Source organism: Lepisosteus platostomus, chromosome 13 (assembly GCF_059453375.1).
Source record: "Lepisosteus platostomus isolate fLepPlt1 chromosome 13, fLepPlt1.hap1, whole genome shotgun sequence".
NCBI lineage: Eukaryota > Metazoa > Chordata > Actinopteri > Semionotiformes > Lepisosteidae > Lepisosteus > Lepisosteus platostomus.
Window position 1 is genome coordinate 18558080 of NC_142623.1, and position 26407 is coordinate 18584486.

A 26407-nucleotide genomic window follows, 5' to 3' on the forward strand; every position below is an offset into this window, starting at 1 on the left:
CTCGTAGCTGTCCAGGGAGCGAGAGCAAGGCAGTGAGAAATAGACTGAGCACACGGACAGGAAGAGTTGAGGGGGATGGGAGAGAGACTATCTGCCTGCCCCATCCCAAGACCAGCACTAACAATTTCAGAGAATAAGGTAGTGCTTGGAGACTTTGGACAAAGGATGCAGAAAGAGACAGGAAGTAGTAAGAGACTGGAATGAAGTGAAAGAGCACAACTACAAAAATATTAGCGACCTGAGTGCTCATCCTCACTCAAATGATCACATCCTTTTGGTGACAGTTAATCTATAGGTGGCCTAATGGGTAGGAGACCTACTTCCATCACCTTTCTTGCCCAGGGCCCTTCCCAGATGTCCTATGGAATCCTATGGAATCCCAATCCTCTGGAAACCCACAGATGATACAGTTCAATCTCACACACCCATAGTGTCACCGCAGCCTCGGCTAAAGAAAGAGCATGTAGAGATTGGGTGCAAAGTGTTTCATCAAGGCTCTAAAAACATGGCTCAGCCTGTTCAAACTGGTATTGTGGCTCACAAAGGCCCAACCATTATTCTCTGGGGTTCCTGATGGTCCAACACTAAACGTAGGTACAGTATGTACAACCACACACATGCACAAGTACACCGAAGAGAAGGGTGTTTTACCTCTCCCAGAGTGGGCTCCTGGTCACCCAGCCCAATAATGAGGATGCAGTCAGCTTGTCGAATGCAGCGCTGGGTCCAGGGGGTCATGGTGCTGTCAGTCTGGTACAGCACGATGCGGTTAATATCCTCCTGCTGGGCCAGCCAGCCTGACAGACGGTACTCATGAATACTACAGAGACAACGCAAGAGCAGGGTCAATGAAAAGGAGCCAGAGAAAAGTCACAAAGTGAGATTTAAACATTTGCTGGTCAGTTCCTTTTAAACTTCAAAATTTCTCTCCACATGGGCCACTTTCCCTCCACAAATAGGCCACTATTGTTTAACCAGTCTTTCCGCTAGAGCTCAGTCTTTCTGCTAGAAACATGAGTCCATAGCATCACATCTCAATGACTATCAAAGCTGAGATCAGACCACACACTTATGTTCAAGAACACACACGACCACTGACCACTCACCTATCCAAAGCTGAAGCTCCCAGGCGCTCTCGGATGATGTCACTGGTTAAGAGGAGGGTGGGACCTGAAAAAAAAAATTAAAAACATTAATTGAAGACATTCCTTTATTCTCTTTCTCACTGACTTTATCACATAAACTAGCACCAGGGGCAGGTGATCAAGTGAGTACAGTCTGGCTGGGATCCTTATTACATGTTCTTTTGGTTTCTTCTGACAAACCCCTTTGATTTAGCGTTCTCTAGCCTCAAATATCTCCATTTTCCATCTTCTATTACTCCATCTTCTCTTCTGTCCTGTTGGGCTGAGTTGCAACCGTGTCAACCACAGTTCTCCTTGCACCAGAGAGGAACAAGACGTACCAATGGCATTGAGGGCATGACTCAGCTCCAGGTTAAAGGCATTGACTGGCACGTCATCGCAGATGGGCAACACTGCCACAGTGGACAGATTGCTGGCAGGGTTGGTAACGTCGTGGCTGGTGCCCACTGCGGATAATCCCAAAGCCGAACCTGAGAGAAAGAAGGGCTCCTTAATGCATGCTGTCTTTTCCCTTCAGGGCGAGTGCTTTCATTGTGCTTGAGAACATAATAAAGGTTTTAAATAAAAGGAGGCCATTCAGCCTATCTAGACCATTTAGACCTTAGTAGCTATTCCAGACTAATAATGTCTAGGCTGAACCTAGCCAACACCAAATCCTGATCAAGTAACAAGTGTACTGCAACACAAAACTGTCCAATGACAGACCAAGCCAAGCTTCATGTTCCTCAAAATGATATTAAGCTTCCATGACTGACCAGATAAAGGGCCTCGAACTTGCTGGAGGTTCCCCAAAATCTTCTGTCCCAACAAGTGGATCAGTCTGGTCACAACCTGAAAGAGTGGAAGATCATGGTCAATAATGAGTGGTAATTCATTATTTCTAGGCTTCAGCACAGCAATACAAACCCAATGAGAATGGGAAACAAAACACATGAATTTAGAATTTCACTTGGACTATAATGATCTAAGCATGAACAGTAAGAGAATCCAACAGAATGCACAAAAGATGTTTTGTAACAAAAGGAAACTTCATATTATCTCAAGTTTGTCTTCTAAATCTCCTCGGGGGTTTAAAACACCAATAACCGCTCTCCATGCTTGCCAATACCCACTGACCTGTGGGTACCTCCTCTTAATGTTGTTGAGGGTGCCCTCAGGCAGCTTCACCAGTTCAGTGTCACGGACTGCATGGACAGTGGTGGCTCGAGGCTGCCTGGTCAGTGCCTCCACCTGGAACAAGATAAGACAGTAACTGGGTGTCTATGCCAGGCACTTCAAAACACAACTGTAACTCCCACTCAGCTCACTGTGATCCAAACCCACTGTCTTCAGCATCCAAACATTCATGATCAGCTGCACAGGAGGCCTGAATCATGTCCATGGGATATTCATATAGAGTTCAGATTTTAAATTCAACATTCTCCACCATGCTTCTCCACCTTCTTTGCAGCCATGTTAAATATTACATTCTTGCTGATCAGCGACAGACAATTCTTGTTCTGAAAAAAAATAGGTCTTCATTCTACCTTGGGCCTCTGAATCTTCAATCTAATCAGTAAGTATCACCACCAAGCACCCCCGAGATCCCATTTCCAGCTGAGCCATTGCGGTCTGTTGGTGTATAAAATGTGTTGTTGTCCTCACCACTCCTATGAGATCCCCTCTTCCATACTCTCCCACCAACTCCTTCTTGCCATTGGCCTTGCGGATGACCGAGCGGAGACGTCCGTTCAGGACAATGTAGGTGCAATCTGACTGGTCCCCCTGCCTGGAGTGGATGGACACAAGGGGCAAGGAATAAGCAGGAGTCATCACATCCACACTACTAGGCAGGATACAGTGTGAGAGAATAGTGAATCCAGATAAAATGGAGATTCCTGTCTGGACTACATTCCCCAGAATGCTGTGGGGAATGAGCTGCTGCCCCACGTTACCTGACCAGGTGACACAAGGCAATTGGTCGGGGGACAATGTGTCCTCCTTGTTGTCTTCTAACATCAGCCACCATTTGACATCTGAGAACAGACGACAAATTCTCTGCCATGCAAGCTGTACCAAAGAAGGAAAGGGAAGGAAGCTACAGACTAACAAATTGAGTGGAACTAAGGAACTGTGAGGTTTGAGATTTTGGAAGAGTCTCAGAGAGGGATCGTTCTAGAAAACTGGAAAGAAGCTTGCCTGTCCAGTTTTGATAGGGGCAGAACAATGTGGTTAGGAACTCAAAGAAGAGCTAGGCCTTTATTTAGTTTGCAGTTTGTTTATCTTTTAGAGTAAATTAAAAAGCATTTTCTCTTTACCTACTGGCCACTTTGCTTGTTTGTTAGGACTGAGGTAAATATTTAGTAAATATTGGGGTCTTGAGGTCCTGGGCATTCTGCCTAGTTCCCGATTGATTGCGTAACACCTGCACTCTTGTTTGTCTCATTTGGTACTCGCAGCTCTGCTCTTTTACCCTTATGATAAGAACTTTGTAACCTGCTCATTATACTCCATACATATGCTGGGAAGATGCACTGCAGTTTGAGCTCCACTTTGCGATCCTAAGTGCTTGCTCCTTGTGTACACAATAAAGACTCCTTTCTCTGACGGAACCTGAGTCACGTTTCTGATTTAACAGGACCATTAAACGTTTATATTTTATGACGCCCTGCACCGGGTTGTGTGACACACAGCTCTAGTGGGCTTTTGATTATAATTGAGAAGGAAGTACAGTTGAGACAACTAGTGTGCAGACTACAGTCTGAATCCTTGCACAGCCTAGGTTCAGATAGGGGGTGCCTTATCACTTGGATAGTTCCTGGAGAGGAGAATTATAATCTTAATTCCAACTCTATTCCTGAAGTATCACAAGTCCCTCTGGCTTTCATTTGACTCTAAGCTCTTAACAGCAGTTAATAGGATCAATTCTTCTGGCAATATTCTGGAGGACTTCACTCACACCAGAGTTAAAAGTGATAAAAGCAGCAGGATCAGTGTCAGCTATCACACTTTAAGACAACGCCTGTGAAGAAGGGAGTCTGTTACCTGTAAAGTGCCCGGCCTGCTTCCACAGCCATCCAGTCAATGGCAAAGTCCATCTGGCGCACGAATGCTGACATCCGCACTGCCACGGTGTGGGCAGCACTGAGGACCACACTGGGCTGCTCCCGCATGATGCTGCAGGGGGAAAATGTCCACAAAAAAACATTTCCGGAGTCAAAGGGACACTCATACCACTGACATTGGAAATTTAGAAATAAACAGCATTGATCCCCATGGGCATACAAAAAAAACATGTAGATAGACAACCAGGGGTCATTTTTTTACTAAGAAATATCATCGATATAACTGATTCTGATTATGAAGACAAAACCTTCTGGAAAGCAGGTTTTTCAATCTAGAATTACCCGTTTCTAATACTTTCCCCTCATGTTCCATAAGTTTTCGCAACTGGCGATCAGTTTATCAGCCTGCGTTCACATCCTGTTCTATCCTCCTTATCTAGTTTTTCTACCTCTGATCCTTTAGAGGAGAAAATACAATTGCTTAATAGCACTCTTATCTTTTATCTATCAATGAAGGCAGACTCCCATAAACTTGAACATAGGTGGAGTCTTTCTAGCCTAAATGTACTGTACATTATCAGGCTTGGAAAGATTACTTGTCTGAATATAAGGATACGATACAGTCTACTAGATCCACCTACTTCTCTCACATCATTGAAAATAACAACTCTAGACACTTTTTCTCCACTATCAACTGACTGCTAAAGCCAAACTGCCACATTACCTGCCTCATCGCAACTTTTTTCGCAAACACATTTTTAGTTTTCTGTAGCTCCAAGATCGACAACACATTCTCTTCACGTATCATTTCCACACCTCTTCCCTGCTTGCCTAACTTTACAGATTCCCTTCTCTCTAACTTTTCTCTTCTTGACTCTTCATCCATCAGTAAACTGGTTTCGCATATGAAATCCATCACCTTTATATTAGATCCAATTCCCACACATTTATTTCAGTCCTTTTCCACTTCTCTCTACCCCATTGTCCTCAATATTATAAATGAATCCGTGAGCACTGGTGTTGTACCAACAGTCCTCAAAACTGCTGCCATTACCGCCAAACCAAAAAAGCCAAACATGGCTCAGGACAATCTAAACAATTTGCACCCCATCTCCTATCTACCCTTTCTTGCAAAAATTCTAGAACACACTGTTACAATTCAGTTACAGTACACCAACTCATTACAAATAACCTTTCCAAACCCATACAATCTGGTTTCCAACAACTTCACAGCACAGAAACTGCCCTGGTCAAAGTCACTAAGACCTTCTAATAGCTTCAGATTCTGGTTCTCTCTCTATCCTCATTCTTCTTGATCTTAGTGCTGCTTTCGACAGTGTTAACCATGATATCTTGCTTTCTCGTCTTGAAACTGTGTTTGGAGTTTCTGACATTGCTCTCAAAAGTCTTACCTTACTTATTAATGTCACTTTATCTCTCTTGGCGGATTTAGGCATGAAATTGGACTCGTCAAGTCTACTGTTCCTTAGAACACGATATTGCCCCCCCCAACGTTTCAACATTTACATGTTTCATGTTTCTACTTGGTCAGCTTTTAAGATCACATGGATTCAACTATCATTTCTATGCTGACGATACTCAAATCTATATCCATACCAAACCTGACACTGATGTGGCCGTCTCTATTCTATCTAATTGTATCCCCGACATAAAAACATGGATGACTCAATTTCCTTCATCTAAACTGTGACAAGAGTGAATTCATGCTTATTGGCACCCCCCTTCAACCTTGTAAAGCCAGTGCTGTAACCCTATCAATGGATGGCACTGTACTTGAACTTCAGTACAAACTGAAAAACCTGATTGATTCAGGCCTGACATTTGACCCACATCTGCAACATATTGTCAAAACATCTTTCTTTTACCTCAGAGATATCACTAGACTATTTCCTATGTTGTTGCTAACTGGGGCTGAAAAGCTGATCAATACATTTGTTTCTCCCGAACTGACTATGGTAACACTCTACTCGCTGGGGTACTCCAGTATGTCCAAAACTCGGCATCCAGAATCCCGACCAGGTCTAGTTCAAGTGATGACATTACTCCTATCCTGGAGTCTTGCACTGGCTTCCTGTCAAATTTCTATCGTCCTACTCCCCACCTCGCACCCTTCGCTCTTTTGGTCTCCCATGTGTCCCCCAAGCCCATCTACACTCTATGGATGACAGGGCCTTCTCCTGTTATGCCCCAAAGCTCTGGAACTCTATCCCCAAGGATATCAGAGAGTCACCTTCTCTAAACTCCTTCAAATCTAGATTCAAAACCTTCTTTAGAAGAGCCTTTACTTAACTGGTTCTGTTCTTTACCCCACTGTTCTGTATTCAGTACTCCCATCTACTGTCTCCTCTCATTGTGTATTCTCATTGTGCATATCCTGTGTATTTTTTTATTGTTGCTGTCATTTCTGTAAAGCGCTTTGAGAAGCCACCTTTAAAGGTGCGATATAAAATAAAGTTTATTATTATAAAGAAAAAACAAAATGCTTTTGCCCACTTGCTTGAGACTGTGAGTAAGCTGCACTGTTTAGCTTGCTACCAAGCTCCGGGTAGACTCACTCGTAGAAGTCGGACTTGGAGATTTTGAGGAAGGTGCAGTCTCTCACGGCTTTGATGGTGAAGATAAGAGGCTCTCCGGTCAACACAGCCAGCTGGCCCACCATCTCCCCAGGCTGCGTGATGAACAGGCACACATCCTCCAGCTTGTCAATCATGCGCTGATACACATGCAGGCAGCCGGAGAGCACAAAGTGAAGACTCACATCCTGGAGGGAGATTAGAGCACAGGGATGAGAGACAGAAGCTTTTCCAACCCATGCCCTGCAATTTCCGCACACTAACCACTGCTCTCAGGCACTATGAGGTCATTCAGCGCAGAAGCCAATATCTCTTCCCAGGGTGCCCTCCTATCCCTGTGCCTACCTGGTCACCCTGTCGTGCCAGCACTGACCCAGCCTTGGCGTGATGCAGTGTGATGCGCCCATTCAGCAGAGCTGCGTCCTGGATGGGCAGAACCAGAGAGAGACGTGGAAACAAATGAGCAAAATGACCCAGTCTCAAGTCGCAGTAAAGAAAAGGAGAGAAATCCTGAAAATTCTGCTCAGAAAGACCTGCAAAAAAATGCTAGGGTGAGAATCCTTGTCACTGCGAAGGAATACAGCAGAAGCCCCTGAGTTTGGCTTCAGCGCCTTAGGCCTGTGCGTCATCAAAATGCTTCCCCTCACTTCTTTCTGCTGTTCCGCTTTTGAAACACCTGTTGCCTTTTTCATGTTTTTTCAAGGCCAAAATGTGATACCTCTAAATTCCTCCTTTCTTCAGGTTTGTGCTCCCTCCTGTGCTTTTTACAATCACCTTGCTTTGGAAACCTGAGAACTTCTTAGAACTGGAGCTGAACTTGAAAAGGCTTTCAACTCTTTAGCAATGCTAAATTAGCTTGATTTGTTTTTGCTTCAGGAAATATCATACATCACCTTTTTAATCTAATACCCTATTACAACAGAAAAGGGTTCTGATGCAGAGATCTATAAGGAAGACAGACATACAGGTACCATCTGCTTTGAGGTATATAATAGAAGTGTTATATGCTGACAGAACCTGTTAAACAACAAAGGGCAAGCAACACATACAGTATTATTTGAAGGTTACCTCAATGCGCATGAGTTTGAGCACTTCGTTCTTGGCCTCCTCGAACAGATTATTGGCATGCTTGCCATGAAGTGGCCCATATAGACTGTCTAGGACGTCCTCTTCGGGGTACAAGTACACCCCTGAGGGCTGCTCCTCTACTGTTACAGACTTCCTCTCGCGGGGCTCCTGGGATACCGACTGAAAGGAGGGAGAAGGAAAAAAAAATTAATTAATTCTCAGTACGTTTTTCAAAAATATTAAATGCAATTAACTCAATTATTAACCTGTAATTGTTTTGAAATAATCTCAGTTATTAACTGAAACAGGTGAAGGAAATACTGCAAATACTTGGTAGCTACAGTGCCTTGCGAAAGTATTCGGCCCCCTTGAACTTTTCAACCTTTTGCCACATTTCAGGCTTCAAACATAAAGATATAATTTTTTTATTTTATGTGAAGAATCACCAACAAGTGGGACACAATTGTGAAGTGGAACGAAATCTATTGGATTTTTGAAACTTTTTTAACTAATAAAAAAATGAAAAGTGGGGCGTGCAAAATTATTCGCCCCCCTTGCGTTAATACTTTGTAGAGCCACCTTTTGCTGCGATTACAGCTGCAAGTCGCTTGGGGTATGTCTCTATCAGTTTTGCACATCGAGAGACTGAAATTCTTGCCCATTCTTCCTTGCAAAACAGCTCGAGCTCAGTGAGGTTGGATGGAGAGCGTTTGTGAACAGCAGTTTTCAGCTCTTTCCACAGATTCTCGATTGGATTCAGGTCTGGACTTTGACTTGGCCATTCAAACACCTGGATACGTTTATTTGTGAACCATTCCTTTGTAGATTTTGCTGTATGTTTGGGATCATTGTCTTGTTGGAAGATAAATCTCCGTCCCAGTTTCAGGTCTTTTGCAGACTCCAACAGGTTTTCATCCAGAATGGTCCTGTATTTGGCTGCATCCATCTTCCCCTCAATTTTAACCATCTTCCCTGTCCCTGCTGAAGAAAAGCAGGCCCAAACCATGATGCTGCCACCACCATGTTTGACAGTGGGGATGGTGTGTTGAGGGTGATGAGCTGTGTTGCTTTTACGCCAAACATATCGTTTTGCATTGTGGCCAAAAAGTTCGATTTTGGTTTCATCTGACCAGAGCACCTTCTTCCACATGTTTGGGGTGTCTCCCAGGTGGCTTGTGGCAAACTTTAGACGAGACTTTTTATGGATATCTTTGAGAAATGGCTTTCTTCTTGCCACTCTTCCATAAAGGCCAGATTTGTGCAGTGTAAGACTGATTGTTGTCCTATGGACAGACTCTCCCACCTCAGCTGTAGTTCTCTGCAGTTCATCCAGAATGATCATGGGCCTCTTGGCTGCATCTCTGATCAGTCTTCTCCTTGTCTGAGCTGAAAGTTTAGAGGGACGGCCAGGTCTTGGTAGATTTGCAGTGGTCTGATACTCCTTCCATTTCAAGATGATCGCTTGCACAGTGCTCCTTGGGATGTTTGAAGCTTGGGAAATCTTTTTGTATCCAAATCCGGCTTTAAACTTCTCCACAACAGTATTACGGACCTGCCTGGTGTGTTCCTTGGTCTTCATGATGCTCTCTGCGCTTTCAACAGAACCTTGAGACTATCACAGAGCAGGTGCATTTATACAGAGACTTGATTACACACAGGTGGATTCTATGTATCACCATCAGTCATTTAGGACAACATTGGATCATTCAGAGATCCTCGCTGAACTTCTGGAGTGAGTTTGCTGCACTGAAAGTAAAGGGGCCGAATAATTTTGCACGCCCCACTTTTCATTTTTTTATTAGTTAAAAAAGTTTCAAAAATCCAATAGATTTCGTTCCACTTCACAATTGTGTCCCACTTGTTGGTGATTCTTCACATAAAATAAAAAAAATTATATCTTTATGTTTGAAGCCTGAAATGTGGCAAAAGGTTGAAAAGTTCAAGGGGGCCGAATACTTTCGCAAGGCACTGTATTTAATCTCAAAGCTATAATAAAATTAGTCTAATATCAAATTATTAAAGTGGTGATATTTGGAAATGTGGCATTCTGTAGTAAATGAGTCAATAAAGAAACCATAAATGCTGTTTTTAATTGTCTCTACAGCTTCAGCATTTTCCAGTAATTAAGTCTTAGACATCTACTACAACAGTCTTACAAAGCTCTTCCTGCCTCGACGAGCCTGCTTACCCGTGTGAAAGTGGGCGTGGCGGAAGCAGTCCCATCTTCCTGCAGGGACACAGATATACGCCCCCTCTCATACGCCATGTCGAAGTCAGAGCGCAAGCCCTTCTGGATCCCTGCTCAGACACAATCACGGCATGTGTTTAAAGCTTTAATTAATTGTCCTCCTGTATGGAGGTGGACCTGGTCAGATCTCCGGAAATGAGCAAACCTGCCGCAGCCTACTCAGTAGTGTAGAGCCTATAGACCAGTGTGACTCACTTCAGCCTCTGTATAAGAAAAACCAAATGAACACCCCTATTTACTGGATGATGGCCAAAATAGTTTGGAGTCCTTTCTTCTTTTCAATCAGATGACATTAAGAATCCTAGTGTATCCTTAAGCAAGCATAAAGTGTGTCACTCAAAAAAACAAAACAAAGTGCTTCTGTCAGCCTTACCTGCAATATCCACTGGCATGGAAATGGCACGGATTAAGGTTGGCACTGTGGCACCATCCCGAACGTGATCACCACCTGCATAAATACCAACAGCAGGGCACAGCATTGAAGGATCATTAGCCGGCAGTGTGACTTAATTCCAAGGAACTGTCCAGTGAAACCTACACTGGGCAGAGCTGGGGTTGGAAAAAATTAAATTAAGCTTTTACAAGCTTAAGTAAGAACTGCAATTTCCAAGTATTGCTCAAAGCATCAATTTTGCCTGCATTCTGGATGATACTACAGGGATGCAGTATTCCCAAGTGTCCTCTGCATGTGTAACAGAATGTCATGAGTGAACAATTCACAAATGTCCTTGCATGGAAGATCAACAGTATTTACCGGCTAGCTCCCCTGACTTGGCTGTGCTGTCCCGGTGGTCCTCACAGATGGACGTGCTGATGAAACGCTTGCTGTGCCGGACGGGGCTGGTGCGGGACGGGTGAGAGGCCTGGGGCAGCAACCGCAGAGGCTGCATCTCCTGGGGAAGGGAGAGGAGACATAGGACAGGCAGCAAGTGAGGCACAACCTGATATAAAAGCATGCTACATGAACTTCCTGTGGATTTGAATACCTTCAGTTTAAAGAATGTCAGACCGTATCAGACTGTTGTTTTATACACAGAGGTCATCCCCCTTTAACTGGCCCAACTGGATTTCCAAAGAACTGCATGTGGTCCTCCAGAGAGTTCTGCCTCAAAAATGTCAGAGCAATTACATTTTTACATGTGGGAGATTAGCAGATGGATTTTCAAAACTTTTTTTTTTAATCCAATGTGCTCCTTATTTGTAAAGAGAGACGGTTTTCACCTACTGTATTTGTAAATGTATTGATCTTTGGGGTGCCTTAACAAGTGTAATTAAGTGTACAGAAACCCACGATATGAGACATGAGAAATTAGCTGTATTGAGTCTTATGGAAACCCTATGGCTTGCAAATAGTACAAGTACTGTAAAACTCCAGCACTCAAAGCAGATGGTACAACTGCTGAAAACAGTCTTATATGGGGAGACACTGCTCCCAGCCTCACACATTTTAAAGGTTCAAAGAAAAACATTCACAAGTTATTGCTGAAGAAAGTTACTTGCAATGACAAGCCCAATCCTGATGTCTCTGTGATTGCTCTTATCCTGCACTGTACCTTACAGGAGATGAGGAAATCTGAAGCGACTTACATGGCTGAAGAGCTCATTGGTTAGACCCAGGTAGTTGTGCAAAGCCAGCACTGTTACCCTCTGTAGACGAACCATAATGATCTGAAGAAAGAAAAAAAACCATACAAGCAAACAATTAAAACCAGTAAATGAAGGCCAGTTGCGTGCACACTCACGCGCGTATGGTGACTAGTGCACACAGATCGCATGAACAGAGGACAGAGCTCTCCTCACCTGTACCACTCGCACCAAGCTCTCTGGGTATTTCTCAAAGATGGACAGGAAGGCTTCCACAGGAAGTCTCAGCACAGTCGACATCTCAGCTGCTCGCGCAGACACTGTCCGGTAAGGCTTCTGATGACCCTGCAAAGCACATGCAAGTATAACTATACAGATGCCAGTATAGTGCCCCCTGTCTAGTGGCACTGGAAGTTCTGCTCCTCACCTTCCTAAATTTATTAGTACTGTAAGGCCCCACTGCAGGCGTTATTTTTGACATCATGAGCACCACCACTCACAAATAAAACTAATATTACATTCACTGCAGACCTAACTCAGACAGAAAATTAACAGATTGGAGAATGATTAAACTTCAAATATCAGTGAAAGCTGAAATCAGCTGGTCAGAGCAGAGATTTTTCACACCAGCCTAGGCTGGCCAGTGAGACTCACTGTGATGACATCCAGAATGCTCAGCAGGCTGTGAACACTGTCTCCTGGGTACACTTCTTTCACAACCCCATCCTTCCCATCCTGCACAACACAGAGGAAACAAAGTTAGCCTTCTAGCCAGAACTGAGGGTGAGAAAAGGGAGAATGCTAGCCCATGGAGGAACTCCTCTCCTGGGAAACTGATCCAATGACCTTCTGATCTAGAGTTCAGAGCCCTAACCATTGTTCAGAGCTAGAGTGACATATAAGAGTCAATGGATCGGGACTCTCCAAAACCAGAGCTGGAGACCTCAGGCCTCAACAGTGGGTGTCTTATTTGTTATATGATAAGTTGTAATAGTAATTATTTCCCTCTGGCAGTGTATTATACAAAAGGACATACACCACCAGAAGACAATGGTGAGTTCTGAACTGGAGGGAAATTTCCCAGGCCCTGCCAGCCCACTCTCTGACTTTTCTTTCCGACTTAGTTACTTTTCCCACTATTACACTCCAGTGTGCATATACCTCCCATTATTAAACATCATCAAAAGAATGTGGGCCTCAGAAGATTGGCAATTTGTAAGACATACGGTGTCTGAACTGGCTGGGGCTTGCAGAACAGGGGACAGTGCTGTTCAACGGCATTCTGTTCTAATGCATATCCAGCCACTTCTCTACATACTTCAAAGTCCTGCCTGCTAAAGAGCACTTCATTTCGAATTAAATGGAATGAGCCGAGATGGAAAGAAACAGAATGAAACACAAGGGCTGAATTTATTTACTCCTGTAGCAGCAGATACCAATACTGTGTGTCTGCAAAAGTGGGGGCACCTGCTCAGTACTTATTGTGGAGAGAGTAGGAGCTGTGAACCATGAAGAAATCAGTATTATTACCTCCCCGTGTAGAGATGAGGAGGGCTGTTTTGGGTGTGTACAGACTGAAGGCACAGTGTTCTGCAACACTAGTAACCCGAGTACCCCAGTAGGTCCTCAAACAAACCGGTCACCCCAAATTTAACAGGGTTGTGACATCAACCCTTTCATAGAGTGGGCCTGCTGTGACAACACCTACAAAACAAGTTCTTGTCAACACGTCTGTTTTTCACTTTATACTAATAGAATATCATCCGCAGTTAAGACTTTTCATTATTTTATGTTTAAAGTGGATGGACAGTCATTGAGAGAGATTGTGTATACTTGGTTATTGATCAGCTATTTGCAGCCAATTTCCAAATATGTCATCCTACCCCAGCAAATGATGCCAAAAATACCCTACAATCAAATTAACGCAAGTTCACACACAGTAATTGTTTGGCTCAGCTGCAGGAAAACGCTGCACTGGAGCCTTACAAAACTGATTCCCAATAATGAGGAAAGAGTCTGAACTGCTGCTGCAGAAGATGACACAGCTTGATGTTTTGTTTCCTGCCAGATCCTGCCCCAACCCACCTGTCCAGTAAGGCACAGCTCTAACTTCCCATCCTGCACCACGTAAATGCTGCTGTCTGGCTGTCCCGGCCTGAAGACATACTCCCCCTGCTGGAACTGCAGGAACACCATGTGCTTGCACAGCTCCAGGAACAGGGGCTTTTCAAAGTGGCCCAACACCCTGCAAAGAGACGCAGATCATCACTTCCGTGCCTCTTGTCTCGGGGATCTGACGGAGCAAGGCAGCAAGAGCGAGGAAGATGGACGTACCGGACGTTCTTCAGCATGTAGAGCACCTCGGAGGGCAGGTGGGAATTGGCCACGTCAAACTCCGTCAGATCGGCCTCCAGCACCGAGGGAGGGGGCTCCTTCATCTGCAGCGTGGGCATCTCCTTCTTAAACCGCAAGATCCTGAATGAGAGAGGGCAGGTGGGGTTAAATACAGAGCTGAAAGAACCGTGTGCAACAGGAAACAGTACTTTGCACATGTATTGAACGGTGATCTGTACAAAAAGAGAGGTAGGTGTCATGAATGAGCTACCCAGTTATGCTGATGAAGCCAGTTCCCTGGAATTCCTCAAAATGTAGCTGGATGGAATCCTCTAACGAATAAACCAAATGAGAGAGACTGACAGAGTGGCCTCCCCATCTGACATTCAACCACCGTTCTGCTCCAGCACCTCCATGTACAGCAGATCGATGGAGAAGGCGGCCTTGCTTTTGAAAATTCTGGACCAGAAAGTAGAGCGCCATCTACTGCTCCAATGGCTCCACTTACAGCAGCAACCTGGTTTTTCCTTGAGATGTCTCCCGTTTGAGTACTGACTAGGCCCAGCCTTGCTTAGCCTTTGAGATCAGGCCATATGGTGGCAATGCAATCTGATGCATTTGTAACCTTTCAAATTTTTTTAATTATCAGCAAATTAAATGAGCATTTCAAAGTGTGCACACAACACCCCTTAATCATGAAAGGGAGTGACAAATTCTACCAAGTGGACTTGTTCAGGATGAACTGTGAAACATGAACCAAAAATCTACAACAGAAAACCGAGACAAGGAAGTCAATTTGACGTTACACAGGAGGCTGTGAGATTGCGGAATAAACTACTCAGTCATATTGTCTAAGATGATACACTGGCTTCTTTAAAGGATCAACTGATTGTTCAGCAAATTGTTTAACGTCTACAAATTACAAGACCTAGATGAACACAAATGACATGCTCACATTTGCAACCTCTCTTGCATTTGCTCTTGGCATCTCCATTATATCTAGATTCCCTAATCTGATTCTGGTAATATTATTCATAGCAGCCACTCCACATTAGCTGCAGGAAAAAAAAAGAGCTCTTCATAGCTAATTAGCACCAGTGAACCACAAAATGTTTGTGCTGCACAATAGCACTGCCACAGAAGGCAATAAGGGGCAAGGCTGTTTGTACACAGCTACAACAATAAACTTTGAAGTCTTTTTAGAAACTTCCTTTTTCTTTTTCTGCTGGGAGATTGTGTAGACATAGGATATCACAACTTCAGCAAAAGGAAGAACAGAACCACAAAAGTGTCGCAAAATAAAGAAGTGAGATAAACTCTGAGGCTGCATTTTCAATTGAATTTGGAGCTTTTTTGCTTTCTCTTGAAAGCTAAATACTACCCCTGACACATTGTCAAATGTGTAAAATTGATTTCTCCAGCTCAGAGAATATCAAGCATGAGTGCACAGCAGCGCTGTCAATATTTTCTATAGATAAGATTCCAGTATGTGAAATTAGGTTTCATGGGAAGTACAAGATGGGACTGCATCCCTCCTCCGCCTATCTTTGCCCTTCTTATCACTGCAGTAAAAGTGGACAGAAAACGCAGAGAAAGTGCACATTGGTTGAACTTGTGTTAACTGGCAGAAGTCAACCCTGAAATGTGTTTCAGGGAAAGAACGTGTTTTCCCTGCTTTAGGGAAACAACAAAGACAACCATTCAATAACAGACTCATTAATTTCCGATTATATCAGCTGCAGTCGCCAGTACTTGCTTGGATGACAAACGAGAAAAGGAAACATCTATCCATTTTCTAATGGTTTCATTCAATTTACAGTTGCAGGGGAGCTGCAGCCTATCCTGGCAAGGAATGGGAGCAAGACAGATACACACTGAACAGCACTCCAGTACACTGCATCCCGCACACACAGATACAGACACAAACACACACACCATAGGCAATGTTCACAGAAGCCAATTAATCTACTAGTATGTCTCTGTACTGTGGGAGGAAACCAGAGGAAATTCACTCATACACAAGGAGAACATACACACTCCCCACAGATAGCACCCCAGGTCAAGAACTGAGCCCAGGGCCCCAGCATTGTAAGGCAGCAATGCTAAACACTTTACTACAGAACCACCATAAAAGCAAACATAACAAGTGCTAATTTTCATTTCATATGTGTGCCTATGCAAATGTATTCCAAATAAGGTAACGGGCTTGGAATAATCAGCATTTGGTGCTACAGTAGCTGACAAAACCTGACAAGGATCAGACAGCTGCTCAAAGGCATTCTTATCTGTTTCACAGTCTCTTTTTTATTAAAAAAGGGAACCTTACTTTTTGGCAATGTTGAGCATCTTCTGTTTCTTCTTCAAACGTGGACGGGAGGCTGTGGTCCCCACAAGAGACGATGTGGACTGAGAGACCTGGGTGCACAGAGACAGAAGGATGTCGGACAGGGCAGCATGCACAGGATAAAAACAGGTTATGAAATCAGGCCTGGCTAAAGCCTTAATCAAAATCAGTCTCAAGTTACCACTCTCACACCCTCCCAAGCCCCCCTTACAGAAAATATCTTAAAAGATCTCCCTCAGCAGGGACTTCCCAGTTATAAACAAACTACTAGAGAACCAAACAGTCTTGTACTGACCTTACGCATGATCTTCCGGCCGTAGAACATGACCTTGTCTCGCTTGCGGAAGCGATATTTGGGAGCTTCCTGAGCCTGGAGCTCTGGGTCAGAGCATGGGAACAGAAAAAAAGGAGATCTCTTAAAATGTACCGCTATCCCTGCAGATTTTGCTTCTTCCAACTCTTAAGAGGCTAATCTACCCTTCCACACAGATCAGTCCAGTGGACCAAGTATGAAAGTCTCTGTCTCCTACCTATTGGACAGGTTTTTGGGAAGATCCACTAAATGGAAATATAAAGATCTTGTAACTTTGTCCCATCCTAGAAACAATGCACAGATTCCATACTGAGCAGAAGCTACACCTACATGAACTCTACTAACTAGTTCAATAATTGGACAACTTAAACAACAAAGAAACAGCATGGGGTTTTTATAACTGAGTTATTGTGTGTGGCACATCTGACTAGATGTGTGATTTTTTTTTAAAAGCAGAAGTAAAAAGACCTCAGGGTGCTGAAATAATGGACATCTGACAACTGCTACTGTATATGTGTGTTTCACAATCCTGTTCTTGAGGTTAACAGGCGAGGTGATGTCTGAGTGATACTTTACAATATCCTTCAGCAGTTAACAGTAAGAAACATTAGCAAATGTTTCAGGGGCTATCTTCTCCCTACAGGCAGCAGCTGAAGACTCACTCCTTAGATGGACCCGCCGGAGGACGAAGAAGATCAGGATGGCAATGAGGATGATGGATATACCAGCGCCGATAACTATCCCCACCATCTACAGGGATTATTACAAGAAAACAGACATCATTACAGGATTTGACAAATAAAACTACAGATTCAAGCTATAGTCATAACAGTGGTAGCAATTATACTTGTACTACTAATAACAAGAATAATACCAATAACAAAGACACACCATGCTGGTCTGAAGCTGATCTTCCACAAAAGTCTTGATGTTCATCAGCCCATCCTGTCAAAGAAGAACACCAGACAGCTAAGTGAGAGCACAATCCAGTAGAGCCTGAACCGGCAGAGTCTATTTTCTCCAGTGCTAGTGGGCTGAGCTCTTCAGCTCTACAAACCTTCAGAACCTGTACTGTTCTTCAGTCCCCTTCCTTGCTCCAGGACATGGTGGGGTCAAAATTATAAAGGTGATTTCAGCCGCCTGCGATTCACATTTGCATGCCCGGTGGCTAGTGTGCCTGAAACTAGTACGTTCTGAATAAGAGTAGAGCAGTGGTTCCCAAACCAGGGTCCACTGGAGGCTATGGCTCCTGCAGAGTGAGGGTTAGAGAGGTGTTCCCCTAAAAGCTGAGCAACATGACACTCCTGGCTGGATATACAAGTCAATACATCCAAGAAGGATTTAAGATTACCACCCTCAAAATAATATTATAAAACCATACGATAGACAGTGAAAATGAATACAGAAATGTGCATGTAAAGTACAATCTTTTCCTTCTAACTCCCAGCAAAGATCAGCAAGGGTTTCCACACTTTCCTGGCCAGTGGCCCTCTATCTTAGCAGTGACCCCCACCCCAATCTCACACATCTGTATCCCCCATAGATCAAAGGCAATCTCAAACTCAGATACTAGTATTAATGACTGTGTTTAAAAAAATCAAAAATGGTAAAGAACCATGGTTCTGCCATTGATGAGAGTTGATGGATTATTAACTCGATCTTGCTGTGTGCTGGGATATTACTGGCAGGCCCCTCCCTAACCCCCTCGGAGGACATCCCTGGATTCCAGTTTGGTAACAGCTGGCCTGAAGACAATTATGGTGAATTTGGGACTGACTGCAGTTCAGAAAGCAAATTACATGACAGAGTGACCTAACAGGGTGAAGATCCTAAGAGCTTATCTTGGAAGATACAATTCAGTTCCAATGCAGACTGTCTAATCGGGAACTTCAAGGAGCAGTAGTCAACATTAACATTATTCTGAAGCAGGTGACTGGATAAACAAGACCGAAATAAAACTCGAAAACAAAATTAAACAGAAGACACAAGTGAAAACTACGGAAGTGTGTTTAAAACCATGAACAAGAGACACTTCTTTACCCAAAGGGTTGTGGGAGTGTGGAACAAGCTATCCAGCCATGCTGTTGAAGCTGATGTCCTGTCTTGTTTTAAGAAATAGCTGGATGAGATCCCTGGATCTAACTACCAAATAGGGTAGATGGGCTGAAACCCTAGTCTCATTTGTAACCTTCTGTTGTGATGTCTTTCAAGAGCAAACACAATCAGGACATGGGAGAGCTAGAGAAAGCCCTGCTCGGTGTTAAAAAAATAACACTGGTAACCTGAGATCTTGGGCAGTTGAGTGCGGCACCCCATTCAGCAGCATAACAGCAATGGAAATAGTCACACACAAACCACATAACCGCAAAACTAATTACTTCTCTCCAGCAGTCAACAAGGAGTGTTCAGCAAATTTCATTTTCTTAGCTTCATTAGTATTTTCAGTTCCTTCTTTAATAGAAAGTAAAAACATCTAGACTGCAATGTTTACTCCTGGACACTGATGGCTGTGTTTTGGTACACAGGGCACAAATTTCGATTTATTGACTAACATAGGCCTGTTCATGTTTTGACATAAAACACCTTCAGTGCAAAAGATGCTACTGTATGTGTTAAATGCAAGATAGTCTTTCCTTTAACCTACAGTACCTACTAACTTCTGTGGATTAAGCTGCTTGTACAATGTGTGGATGGACCCGGGATTCAATCCAACAGCACTATGCACTGTGAGAGCAGTAGGTTAAGACCATATGGAGACTTGTCTGAGCTATATTACCCACAAACCTGTGGAGAATGACCTGCCATCCCAGTTAACAGACTGATTAGTGTACCACAATTGGTCAGTACCGCAACTGACTGTTAAAAACCAGGAAACAGAGGTTTCCAGTATCAGAAAACAGATCCTCTGTTACGCAAGCAGCACCCGAGGGAGATAGGGGATGAAGCAAACTGACTGATGGAAGGAGTGACTGCTGGAACTTTCGTGGTTTATATCCCATGAGTTTTGAGTGTCTCAGAGTCTCAGAAAGCGACTTTATTTTGGAGTCCGTATAACACTTTGCTGCCTGACTTAACTCATAGGGATGGCCACAAAGATGTCTAGTTAGAAACACAAAAGAAGCTTAGACTTTTGTTTGACTGTTTTGACAATTTGCTTCATGCTGTAAGGAAAAGACCTTTCCTAAATCTTACTTTCTCTTTATTTTATGGCAGATTTGTGCATTTGTTTTACCTGGGCCCACTGTACCTATCAACATTCCTGTTTATGACAGAATGCTCCAGAATGTGATACAAGCGCTGCCCATTCCCAGGGCTGCCCTCCCTAAGCGAGCAGCTGAACAGTTCACTATGCCAAAAGGCCAGCTCCTCCCCACAAGGGGCTTGAATGCTTATATGACTGACAACACCACAACTGTCTCACCTGGATAACTTTCTGCACCCTTAAAGGAACTCTATTTGCATTTTATGGGGTTAGAAAGATTCAGCATTGATGAGTGCACTTCAAACCGCAATACAAATACACTAAATATACAGTAAATTTGAGGTCTTACAAATTACATCACAAAATAGATTAAATTTCCAGGTATGTGTAGTTCCATGTTGTGCGATTCAGAACGAGGCAACAAAACGTCTGGTGACATGAGGCGGCTCTATGACATTGAAAACAAGCAGGCTTATGAAAACATCTCCTTTAATCCAATAGAAATATTGCTTTTGATTCTCAGAGTTCTGCCAGCAAATACTACGTACCTGTTAACTGCATGCAGATCACATTAGAAAAGTTTTGTGATAAAATGTATGCTGCACAATTTGTATTTATTCGCTCACACATCACCTTACTCATTACAGTGACTAGTAAGCAGGAAGGGCCGCTTCACATCACAATTCTCGTGAATTCTCAACAACATGGTGACTATACAGTACTTACACAAAGTCCAAGGTTTTGTGCTTAATTCAAAATTTGTATTTTTCTATAACATCAATTTATTTTGTTACTGAGATTTAATAACAGGTCTGCAGTTCCCCTTTAAGGTGTTTCTTTCACGTGGGCACTAGAATACATATTTCTTCAGCTGCTCCTCCCTCCCACAGTGATTCACTGTGTCTTTCATCCAGCCCTTACATCAGAGGAGTCAGTGTCTGGTTCAGAGTTGCTCTGTCCCATTCTACAGCACCCTCTTCAGGAGGCTGGTCCATCAACAGCTCTGCAAAACAAACACCAGGAGGATGTGACTCAGGACCTTGCTTGACTGTGCTGCATTTTGGCAAAAGTTTTGTAAACACGAATATACTAGATGGGAAAATAGACATAACAGGAAAAAGTTAAATACAGCTTAAGACTTAAAAGGTCTTTCCTTCTGCTTTTCTGCCTTGTCTTGGTAGAATTTAAATATGTTAATGCCCTGGACGGGTACATTTCTTTTTCCCCACCACCCTTTTCTCTGTTCATGCAAAACAATCTAATCTGCCAGGGGTGAATGCACTAATTGGGCTTTGATACATTCTGCTCAAAGCATGCAGCTGTGGCCTTGAAGAGAAATTCAAAGATATAGCTGTTCATTCAATATCTTTCACTTTAATTTGTTTCCTTAGTTTCATGTTATGCATGACGTTTCTTTAGAGTCAGGACAATGATCTTGCCCTGCAGGTTCGAAATTGTATAGCGTTGTGCAAAAAAAGTGGCCTGGGAGGAAGGTGGTCAGTGTTGCACAACCCCAGGTGCTGAAGGTGTCAATGACAGGACTTGTGTATGTGATTCTGCACAGGGCCCTGCATTCCACAAAAGACCAAGATACAAGAGTGAAGGTTTTTCCGCCTTGAGTATCACTCTCTGATATCCCTAAATCAAGGCAGCTCACTGCAATACAACAAGGTTCTGTTTGAACTCCACAACCCAGTTTAAGAACTTGCTCAAGTCAGCTTTGCTTTGGTAAGGTTACTGGAACACTTAACAAGATTCCCATTTAGCAATTCAAACTCCAATAATGGGCTGTTAACAGAAAAGCAAGAAATATAAAAGCAGGACATATAATAGCCCAGGGGATTAACCACTTCAGCTGTTTCATTCCAGCTGCACTTAAGCAATTACCATCAAAGACCTCATCTTGCTCTGCAGAACTTACTCTGTTGGAATGTAATTTTGACCAGCAAATAAATCTGAATGAGGAAAAATACATTAAATAAATCACAGAGGCCACTTACATGACCACATACATAGAGTCATATTGTTACTTTATTTAAAACACTTTTTTTGTTAACTCATTTAATACACAGCCTAAAAGTATGTACACGATTGATGCAAGATATCTCTTTGAATGTACAAGTTTCTCCTAGAATGCAGCAGGAATGATTCTTAATTGTGGGAGGTTGGACAGGCAGTACCTGTAGCTCCAGACAGTAGCCCAGTATCTTTCTGAATTCAGGGTTCTCAGGGCTTTAAGATATGCTAACAAACCAGCCCAACCTCTGCACAGAAGGAGCTGAAACTCTCACCTGCTACGCAACACATTGTGAAATAATGACTCTCGGCTGCGATGACACTCCTGTTCCTCTATTGCCGGTGCCCATCAGGAAAACCCCCACCCAATTTGGGTAGAGAAACAGTTTTGATAAGAAGCCAATAAAAGGAGATGCAAGATGCAAGATACAGGACGCTGCCCTGCTCTGCAAATGATTAACGATAAGAAACAGCTAGTTTCTAGTTGAGGCTCATCAGCTGGCATGAGGAGACTTGCAGCACTGCTGTTCAATGGCTGTTCCTCTCCCCTCTTCCTGCTGTGCCCAGTTTTTGGACACATTCTGGGCTCCACTCTATATGTGCTGGATCCTGCTCTTTTGTATTGTGCCAGGATAGAATTTCACCCTTCCATTCCCGGCCTGTTTCTTTCAGTATGCTCACTTTCAACATTTAGATTTTTGTTCACCAACGTGAAATCCTCATCTATGAATGTTGAGCATTATGGATTTGTTTAACCCGATCTGAACATCTGCTTTCTTGGGCTGTCCGGAGGCTAGGGGTTGATAATCAGCTGTTCTTTTTCTGTAATAATTCTAAAATCCAGGATGCACGGTAGCATTGTAGTTAGCTTTGCTGCCTCACAACACTGGTGTCCTGGGTTCCATCTGAATCTGGGACACTATCCGTCTGGCGTTTGTATGTTCTCCCTGTGTCCGTATGAGTTTCCTCCAGGTGCTCCAGTTTCCTCCCACAGTTCAAAGACATGCTGGTAGTTAACTGGTAACAGAGGAAAAACTGGCCCTGGTGTGAGAGTGTGTGTATTTGTATGATCTATGATGGACTGGCACCCCATCCAGGGTGTACCCTGCGATGTGCCCGTTGCTTGCCAGCATAGGCTCCAGCTGCCCCACGACCCTGAATAGCAGTTAGAAAATGGACAGATGGATAGAATTCTAAAATTCATGCAGCCTCTATTTGTTTCATCCCGTCACCATGGGACAGACATACAGTACACTGGATATAAAAGTCTACACACCCTTATTGAAATTGCAGGTTTTTGTGATGTAAAGCCAGAAACCAAAATAAATCATGTCAGACATTTTCCCCATCTTTAATGTGACCTTGCAACCAACAAAATGCAAGAGAACTGTACTGTACTGTATCTTTTCAGCCCTTGAAAAAGGGAGGGGGTATTTTTTATTTAATGTTTTTTTTTCTTTATCCCATGTAGCTTACACTAACATTTTCCAGATAAATGACTGGTCTCACAGTACCCTTCACAGAGCCAGCTGTGTGACACTGTTGGGGGATCTAAGATTTGTCAGAGTCAAATGTTGTCGAGGAGGGATTCTGAAACAGAAAACTTTAGAAATGCTGTGGAAGGAGAAAGTGGTAACTAAACCACATTGAGTAAATTCCCATCTGAATGTGAAAACCCATCTTTGTAGTTTCATTTTAAAATAAAAAAAACTACATGACAACAATGTTGCGATTCGGTTTCAAGCTTAATGTTTCATTTTAACATGGATTCAACGAAACACTGAAGGCAGCACTCCAGGGTTTTCTCACAATACAGTAGATATTATTCCAGAAGTTTCCAGAGATGAGAGGGACACTAACTGTTAAGCAACTATTGTACTGTGAACCTGTGCTGAACTGGGCACACTTACCTGATGACTTCCCCATACAAGTCATCACTAACCTTACCTCTTGATATAAAATATATAAAAATCTGGTTAGTCGTTTCAGCTCCTTACACAGTACCCAATTCTTCTTGTGAAGTGACAGACACACACAAATCAATTAATATCTCTCAAACAGAGTCAATCAAGAAGGTCAAACCAATTGAAAATGTTATTGCCTTGATCTTGGGAGTAAAAAGCAACTTTAACTAAACTTCTTGCTCACATAAAATAAAAATGTTCCTGTGATTGGTTTATTCCAAGCTGAAAAGAAAAGAAAGCTTACACCCGAAGAAGGCTCCACAGCCAAAACGTTGTGTTTTCTTTCTTCACTTTTCAGCATGGAATAAACCTATTACTTGTTCCTTCATGTTCAAATGATTGTTAACATAAATGTTGCATTTTTACTTTATATTAAGACAGCTAACACAACTATCCTTTGTGCCCAGGCTAACTAAATTAAATATGGAAAATGATAAATGGAAACATTAATATAACCATTATTCTGTACATAGAGATGACAGGCTGCAAGGAAAATAACAGTAGTCATTTTATTTCATTTGTACTTGTGGTGCTGTTATGATACAAATTATGAAATTTATTAAACTTATCCTAAAATTGTAGTGATGTTCCAACCACCATAAAACGGTCCAATTTCAAAGGTTTCTTTAAGTATTAGTTTCACCAGAGGGAGTTAAATATTAGGTTTTACTAACCCTTTTAAGGACAGGAATTTCACTTCTCACCCTTTTTCAAAAGCACATTACATGCTCAAGCCTTGACTCCACACTGTAGTTCCTTTAGCCAGAACTTGAACTAGGGCTCCATTGTTTACTACAAGAGACTGCCTGGGGCAAAAGCACACTCTACAAAACTGTCCATTCTCCTGAAAAGGTCAATGATTATATGAATTAATTGTCTGTTGGTCACAGTGCAAGTTCTATGCCTTTGTTTGTGCTCTGTATTATTCCCATCAGCTATTTCCCTCTGCATAGATTATTAATTGGTATGCTAATTCAGCATTACAGTAAAAAAGTTTCTGACAAAGTCTCAAAGATGTCTCAGAGGAAAAGTACAGGGGAAGAAATAGAGGGTTGCACAAACAGCCGAGGCCCATTGATTTACTTCCCAATGTCATTTCCTGTCTCTCACTCCTTGAGGTTATTCTCCCTAGCGCTTTTTGCTGAATAAGATCTTTATTTACATAAAACAACTCACACAGATCAATTACAAGACTTGCAGCAAAGATTCTCCTACAGATAATGCAGTGCTCCAGCATGCATAGAGAAAGATATATTACTGTATAAACTCTGTTAAACTGTGACAAAATACCTAGCACAAAAGGAGACGAGATGAACACCTCAACATCTAGAAGCGCCTTCCTGAGCATCGCACAAGACATCTGACACAGACAATTAGTCAGCTGACGCATATTATACGGACAGAACTTCAGATAAATTGGCTACTTTCTGGGGTGCTCATTTTTCACAAACTATGCATAAAGAAGGTAGCCTCTTTAGAGTCATGTTGCACATTTAGAGATACATGCCCTGTCTCAGAGCTGCATCATCTTTCCTCTCAGAATAACAAACCTACATCTAATATTAATAACCTCCAAGTTACTTTTCTCTATGACATCCCAGTGATGCAAAAACTCTTTAGAGGTATCACCCTGCTGACTTACACAGCTGTGCCAAAGTGTGTGTTAGAAAGAGCTTCTAATATGGAACACATTGGCCTTTCTCCCATTCTGCAAAGGCAAACCAAGCCCAACAAAAGTCAATTTATATCAGAGTCGGTTTATTGAGCAAATAAAGCATGCAAATCACAGAGTGCAGTCCATTCTCCATTTGACATGTACCTGTGCAATATCTGAAAAAACAAAAACACTCCAGGCACATTAATCCCTGTTTGACAATGACAAGCACGACTTGGGTCAGATACAGTACAAGCAACTGGGGCAAGCAACAGGCACAAGGCAGGATACAGCCAAGACAGGATGTCAGTCCATCATAGACACTCACACCAGGGCCAATTTTCCCAGAAGCCAATTAACCTACCAGTATGTCTTTGTGTTTGTGTGGGTTTCCTCTGGGTGCCCTGGTTTCCTCCTATAGTCCAAACAAAATACAAACTCCACGGAGATAAAACCCCAGATCCAGAAAGGAACCCAGGTCCCCAGCACTCCAAGGCACCAATGCTAACCACTGCCCCGCCATCCTGTCCTCAGATATGAAAATAAAAACATTAAGTAACGTCGACAACCAAGAGGGTGTCACACAGCCTGTCTGCACTGACACTAGAAGTACAGTAGGTTGATCCTAAGACCACAGAACTAACCACTTCCTGGCACAGTGCTATACTACCAAACACTGGACTGGCAGTGTGTTTTCAGGATGCTCAACTAGCAAAGACATTTAAACCAAATGGTCAGGAAACCCAGTCTAAGTCTGGGTCATTGTTACTAGGCAACAGTGACCAGAATCCCCTACAATTAGGAGAAAACCACTGAGGACAAGGTTTGGACACCCTGAGGTGACTTCACCAGCTGTCAAAAGAGGAGCATGGTGGATCACAAACTGAAAAACACAAA

General features: G+C 42.9%; 1 protein-coding gene across 6 annotated transcripts in view; it reads right to left on the minus strand.

The window, feature by feature from the left end:
* The window catches only part of pnpla6 (patatin-like phospholipase domain containing 6), a 62741-nt gene that overhangs the window by 34831 nt on the left and 1503 nt on the right, over window positions 1–26407 (minus strand). For 5 of the 6 annotated variants that reach the window (XM_088603705.1, XM_088603709.1, XM_088603704.1 and 2 more), the window contains exons 2-24: window positions 20798–20879; window positions 17566–17619; window positions 17337–17424; window positions 16657–16739; window positions 16344–16432; window positions 14018–14158; window positions 13769–13928; window positions 12338–12418; window positions 11900–12028; window positions 11687–11767; window positions 10854–10992; window positions 10473–10547; window positions 10040–10149; window positions 7852–8031; window positions 7129–7206; window positions 6766–6971; window positions 4170–4301; window positions 2790–2913; window positions 2262–2375; window positions 1901–1976; window positions 1466–1615; window positions 1107–1170; window positions 652–820 (exon numbers count right to left, since the gene is read on the minus strand). In XM_088603705.1, coding sequence (XP_088459831.1) covers window positions 652–820; window positions 1107–1170; window positions 1466–1615; window positions 1901–1976; window positions 2262–2375; window positions 2790–2913; window positions 4170–4301; window positions 6766–6971; window positions 7129–7206; window positions 7852–8031; window positions 10040–10149; window positions 10473–10547; window positions 10854–10992; window positions 11687–11767; window positions 11900–12028; window positions 12338–12418; window positions 13769–13928; window positions 14018–14158; window positions 16344–16432; window positions 16657–16739; window positions 17337–17424; window positions 17566–17619; window positions 20798–20839 — 2565 coding nt within the window. In that variant the 5' untranslated portion in view covers window positions 20840–20879. The remainder of the gene's footprint in view (window positions 1–651; window positions 821–1106; window positions 1171–1465; window positions 1616–1900; window positions 1977–2261; window positions 2376–2789; window positions 2914–4169; window positions 4302–6765; window positions 6972–7128; window positions 7207–7851; window positions 8032–10039; window positions 10150–10472; window positions 10548–10853; window positions 10993–11686; window positions 11768–11899; window positions 12029–12337; window positions 12419–13768; window positions 13929–14017; window positions 14159–16343; window positions 16433–16656; window positions 16740–17336; window positions 17425–17565; window positions 17620–20797; window positions 20880–26407) is intronic. The other variant, XM_088603707.1, reaches the window with a different exon arrangement.